This window comes from Corvus kubaryi, unplaced genomic scaffold (genome assembly GCF_017639235.1).
Source record: "Corvus kubaryi isolate FWS band 111438036 unplaced genomic scaffold, C.kubaryi_AGA036_p1.0 137, whole genome shotgun sequence".
NCBI classification, from domain to species: Eukaryota; Metazoa; Chordata; class Aves; order Passeriformes; family Corvidae; genus Corvus; species Corvus kubaryi.
In genome coordinates, this window is record NW_024580671.1 from 30,794,105 (window position 1) to 30,800,104 (window position 6,000).

General features: G+C 37.0%; 1 protein-coding gene across 3 annotated transcripts in view; it reads left to right on the forward strand.

Moving 5' to 3' along the window:
- Window positions 1-5,693, forward strand: part of ORC5 (origin recognition complex subunit 5) — a 66,654-nt gene extending 60,961 nt beyond the window's left edge. For 2 of the 3 annotated variants that reach the window (XM_042018393.1, XM_042018397.1), the window contains one exon: window positions 1,855-5,693. In XM_042018393.1, coding sequence (XP_041874327.1) covers window positions 1,855-1,900 — 46 coding nt within the window. In that variant the 3' untranslated portion in view covers window positions 1,901-5,693. The remainder of the gene's footprint in view (window positions 1-1,854) is intronic. The other variant, XM_042018394.1, reaches the window with a different exon arrangement.
- The last annotated feature ends 307 nt before the right edge of the window (window positions 5,694-6,000 follow it).

The window sequence follows — 6,000 nt, forward strand, 5'->3', positions numbered from 1 at the left end:
TCTCTCTTCTCTGGGTGGGGCTACGAGCTATAGGATGAGGGCCTGATCTTCTGTGCTTTAAGAAATTTCATTTTCTATCTGTGCAGTAGTCTTGGTTGTATTTGTCACAGAGGAGGAACTACTTTGGAATTTCAGCCAAAATACATATCAAATAAGCAGCCCATCTTCTGATTCTTCTTTCTCTGTTAACTGCAATAGTACTAAAATAAGTTTGTTAGTCACTAAAATCTTCAGATACCTCAGCCTTGTTACCATCTCAGCCTTGTTACTCCAGCATATTTCCTGATGGAAGGCTGAGGAGTGCAGAGAATGGGCCAGAAAAGGATGCTCTTTCCCTCCCTACCCCCATTCAAGCTGTTCAGATTGTCATTTCATTTTCTGTGTTTTTTAAGCAAAAGTAAAGTTTGCATTGAAAAAAAAAGCCACCTGTTTTTGGAAAAGAGTAAAAAACTTATGTCTCTTCCTGGTAGCTTTTAGTGTGGTAACTGCTGAAGTGCACAATCTTTATTAATGCCGAACTTAATGTGTGGCTCTATTCTGGGCATATATTCAGTCACTGTGGAAATATTTCCATGTTTTTTACCACATAGTAGTTAAACATTTAGCTGAAGGTAAAGTTCAATGTTTCTTTGTTAGAAATAATTTCTGTTTTAAGAACTTCAAATCTAAGTTCATACATTTTTCTCTAGCCGAAGTAGGGCTCTCTTAGTGTTTATTGAATGTAATGGATCTTTTCAGAGTCTATAATAAACCCAGTTGTTATGACAGAACAATTCTGTTTCATTTAGTTGATAAGGTCAGCATTTGTTAGTGTGTATGATTTTGTTTCTGTGGAAAGCCTTGTAATTAAAGCACTTTTTTTGAGTGACACAATGTCATGCAAGTCTAACAGGGGCAGTTAGTGTCTTTAAATTTGTCACTGGATTATTAAATAGACTCCAACACAGTATTTTCTGTTATGCGTATTGGGGATTTCTAAACTTTTTCTCTGTCCAATACAATGTTTTATAAAAACTTTTTGAAAAGTGGGTTACAGGCTGATGCATGAACAGAGAATATTAAATTATTGTAGTCCAGCAAATAAGAATTCAGCTAGCTAATCTCAGTATTGTTAGCAGTTATTTTTGCATCACTAAATACTTTAAAAAACACCCTTTTAATTTTATACTTGTCATTATATGCAGTAATTTGCATTATTTATTCAAACAGTAAACCCTAAAGTCTGAGTGTTAGATTGTATAGAAGAATGAGTTTAGAGACAAAAAAATAATTATATGTTTTATTCTACTGCTATTTCATTTTGCATGCCATTAAAGTACAAAAGTGTACATTTAAAATCTTCTATCCCATTGAGTGGCATTCTTGGATTTTTCAAATTTAGCTGTGAACATAGGTCAACTACGGTCAAGACTGAAAGAATGCGGACTGCAAATGAGTACAGATGAAGGAGTTTCATAGTACATGCTAAAACAGGTGGTTTGGAGATGAACAAAACCACTAATAGCATAAAAGGTTGTTGCTTTGCATCACCAAGTAGAACATCAAGTTTGCCATATGAAAGTCTTCTTAATATTGATATATTTTTACTGTTTAATTACGGAATAAGAGTCTTCTGTTCTTTACTAGGAAGTTGCTACATTTCTTTTCTAGAATTTTATGAAGTTTAAATAATCAGAAGAGAGGTACTGTAAATAATGAGAGAAATTAAGAATTCATTTATCCTTGCTTGCATTTCTTTTGGGGAATCGCTTGATTTTGATTGTACAGAATGTTCCGCATGTGCTGTCTCCAAACAGGTTAAAGTCTTAGCACTGTTAAGAAGATTGCTCTAATATACTGTGTTTTTGTTTATAGGACCGTGAACTTCGACATAATAAAGTACTTGTACGATTTCTTGTGAAAACAAGCTTCACAGCCATATGGACACTGTGACAATGACTAAGGCAAGCTGTGTTCATCTCTCTACTTAGCTAGCCAGAAAGAAGAGTATTTTGGCTCTTTTGGATTTGTCCAAACAGGTGCTGGCCCAGCATGGAACCCGATGAAAATACTCTGATTGGTCTGGGTGTATCTGAGCAGAGGACTATTTACCAGGGACCCTGGAGTATTTGGAAGCAATGTGTTAATTATAAACAGCAGGGTTTGAGCACAATCTGTTCTACTCTTAATGATGTTATCTTAACACTGAAATTGCCTGAAACCCATTTACTTAGGACTGCATTTTGCTCTATGAACTCTCCCCAGTGCTTTGAACATGGCAGCAGCCGTTGTTTGTATGCCCAGTCTTTTCACTTCCTCTCCACAGGAATCTTTGCAATTGCCTGCCAAAGCAGCTTTTCCTGAGGCCACCATTTTAAGACAGTGGAGTAGCAAAGTATAATAAACATAAGAACATATTTAAAAATCAAGCTGGTACAAATTCTTCTTTCTCCTCAGTAGTATGTAGGCAGTGTTACCCTGTTATATGGAGATCACGATGATAGGAAACTCCCAATTAGTCACCATACTGTCTTTTTCAGACCATTCATAAATGTTGACTATGAATCTATTTTTACAAAGCTCTATTTTAAAAAAAAAAAAAAAATATTCTTAAAGTTTTACCCCTTTCTCAAACTTGAAATGTTTTATTTTTGCTTTAACATTTTATGGTCCTTTTATGCTCATCCAGTTACTTGAAGTGCTAATTATAGTGCTGTGTGGAATTAATGTACTTTTAAGGTACACACCATGTAATGGCTTTTGTAACAGCCTCTGTCCTGAAGAGGAGGATGGCACAGCTGCCTTTTCATCAGAAAGGGAGAAATTCAACAGGTGACAGGGTTTTCCTGCAGCAGTTCCCCAAAAGAGGTGGAATAGTGAATAACCAATGTGATATTGTAACATAAAACTTTATCCTTGGAAATACCTGATAGAATACACTACAGTTGCAGCTTACCAGTAGAAGATTCTCAACTTTTGGAGCTTTAAAATCCCCTAATCCAGTTGAAGGTTATCATCTTCATGAATCTGAAGATTTCTGTAACCCTCATGAAAACTCCAGGTCCCACAGCCTGTTACTCAGATGTTTTACTCTTGAGTGCTCCCCTTTGACTGTTTGACAGTAAAAGACGATGCCAGGTCCTAAGTTGAACATTATGTTTTTTTCAAGGAAAAATCATTAGTCTTTCCCCCTTGCTCGTATATTAGAAATGGTCAAATACCCTGAGCATGTGTAGTCTTTACTCTTTTTTGTTTCTCTTTTTTTTTTTCTTTATTTGTTTTTATGTTTTCTTTTTTTGTTGTTTTCTTTTTCCCCCCCCCCCAATTGTGGATACGTAGCCATACTTCTGGATTCAGACCCAAGTGACAAAAGTATCCTTCTAGCCAAGCTCTGGCTTCCTTCCTCAGGGGAGTGTGAAAGGGCAGCGATGAGTTATCTCTGTGATCTGTTTTCCTTCCTACCGCTGAGCTGGATCAAACCCTGCACCTGTCCATGAGGTGGCAACATTTGTCACACTTACTGAAGTGCTTGGATGTAAACACATAGCCTGTTTCAAAAATGTTTACTACCTGCTTTTGTTTTTACTTATAAAAATGCCCATAATGTGAACTTTGGGCTAAACTTTACAGTGCCCTTCTATCCTGGAGCTAGTGCTGGGCTGAGCTCAGCTCTCATGGATCTCCTGTATGTCTGCCTGGGGCTGCAGTCTGTAGTGGAAATAAGTTTTGAGGTATTCATATGTGAACTAGTCCATGTGAAACAGTAGCAGTAGATCATAGGGTTTTGTAATTTTTGATCTGGATAAGAATTTGATACATGAAATGTGATGGGACTGATAATGATTTGTTAAGTACTACAATACTTGAGTCACAAAACTTCGTTTTCAACAACCCAAATCATTCCCACCAAATAGACCAGACCCTCAAAACCCTTCAGCTCCAAATTTGGAGCACAAATTAGACATAAAATAAGGGTCCTAGAAATTAAGCAGTGAGAAAACTTGGTGTTGCTGATACTTTTTTAATCTAATTTCTTCTATACTAGCCTTATGAGTATTGGTGATTATTTCCAGTGTAAATCCAAAGAATAAGGATACTAAGTTTGTGGAATGTGGTTAATTTGACTGAAATGAGGTTAACTAGAGAAGGAGCAGTTAACTGAGGATCCATTAGACAGAACCACTCTCCTTACTTTGAAGACACTTTTTTTGACCTTTCTGAAAGACTCTTATCAGTGAAATAAAATTTAAAGCTGAATCAGCAGAGTATGAGAATGAACAAGGTGACTGAAGTGCAGATGATTGATGTAGGCTATAACTACGCTGATGATGAATAGTAGGATTTATTCTGACAAACTAGAAATATTTCTATATAGCCATGTCAATGAGTTTATAAATTACTGCTGAGTTTCTTACTAGATGCCTTAGCAATATTCTGTTCTGAGACCCCATTTTCATGGATGAGGTGTGGCCTCCTTCAGCCTCCCCAGGCCAGGATTTCACCTCTTCTACAGGTGGTTTTAAGAACTGTGCAAACAAGGTAGAGCAAGACAGTTTAATCAGAAATCCTTCAGTACCTTAGTGCTGCAGTATATATTTTTAAAAATACCCAATTTTTTTCATAATTCCCAAATCACAAAGCATTATAGTATTGTAAACATTACAGACTTACAGTGCTTGTCTCCAGTGGCTGATCTAGACATTACCAGGAGCTGGGGCTTGTTCTTACAAGGAGAAAGTAATGGAAAAAGAAATGAAGCTATCATCAGTTGTGAAGAGATTAGTGCCCTTGAACAGCTCTGACTTCATCAACAGCTGCATTTTCATGCACATAACATGGAGATTTTATTTTCTAAAAAGGCTTGCAAGGCTGCATCCAGATGTAATACAGTAGTCGATTCACTCTTCTTGGACAGTGATTTGTCCCACTCTGGTTCTCACAGAACCTGCTGCTTCTACTGTAACAATTCCTGTAGCTGTTGGCTCTCATTTGGGGTGAATTAAAGAAATACGTTTTTTTATTTCAGTACCTTTTGAGTTCTGATGCTTCTATACACTATGTAAAAATACATTCATTCTTGCCATTGGTGAAATTGTTCCAATATCCTCCAAGTACCATTTTGACAAGATCATTCAGGTACTGTTTTCCTCTCATAACTGGAACTGCCAGCCATGCCAGGAGAATAGTGTGGAGGACTGGATTTCCAGCAAGAATATAGAAGATACTACATGTCTGTGACCTCTGAGCAAAATGTACCCAGTTAAGTATCTCAGGAGTAGATATTCCCTCTGCGCCTGTACTGGCAGAGATGGCAGCGAAGAGTGAGAAATGGCACGTTCTTGAGGGCTGCCTGGAGGCTGGCATACTGTGTGTTCTGGTCAGCCCAGACAGCTGAGGAACAGAAGATTTACTGCATCCAGAAGTGAATCCTGCTGGAGGTGAAGTAACTTCTCCAGTTTTCTCAATGACAGGATGGCATAACTTACAAAAGAGCCTTATCATTGCTGGTAAATATGTATTGGGATAAAGATACAGCTTGATTAGCAAGTCTAATCATAGACAATACAAAATTTTTATGTGTTTGTAGATACTGGAATGGCTCCACTAGAAAATTGAATGGGAGATTAATAGCAAAAACTGTGTTTTTTATCTCAGCTTCTCTATGACATCTTTTTCTATGAACAGCCTGATTTGAATAAACTGTACAATACTCAGAGGAGGGTAACTTCTTGATTCTTTATTTTTGTGCATGTTTATTTAAACCATTTAAAGGATAAATCTGAAAACAACACAGAAATTTTGTGTATGCCAGCAGAGTTGAAACTGCAGAAGTACAATCCTTATTATGACTGTATTCATGTTTTCCTGAAAACTCGTCTTTAAAAAGCCACAGCACAATGGCAGTGTCTGTGCAAAACAAAAAATTGAAAAATATCATCATACTGCTTGTTACTGGACATTAGCAATATATCAGTCATGTATTTGGATAACCCAGTCTCCACGCAGGTGTCTGAAGCTCAG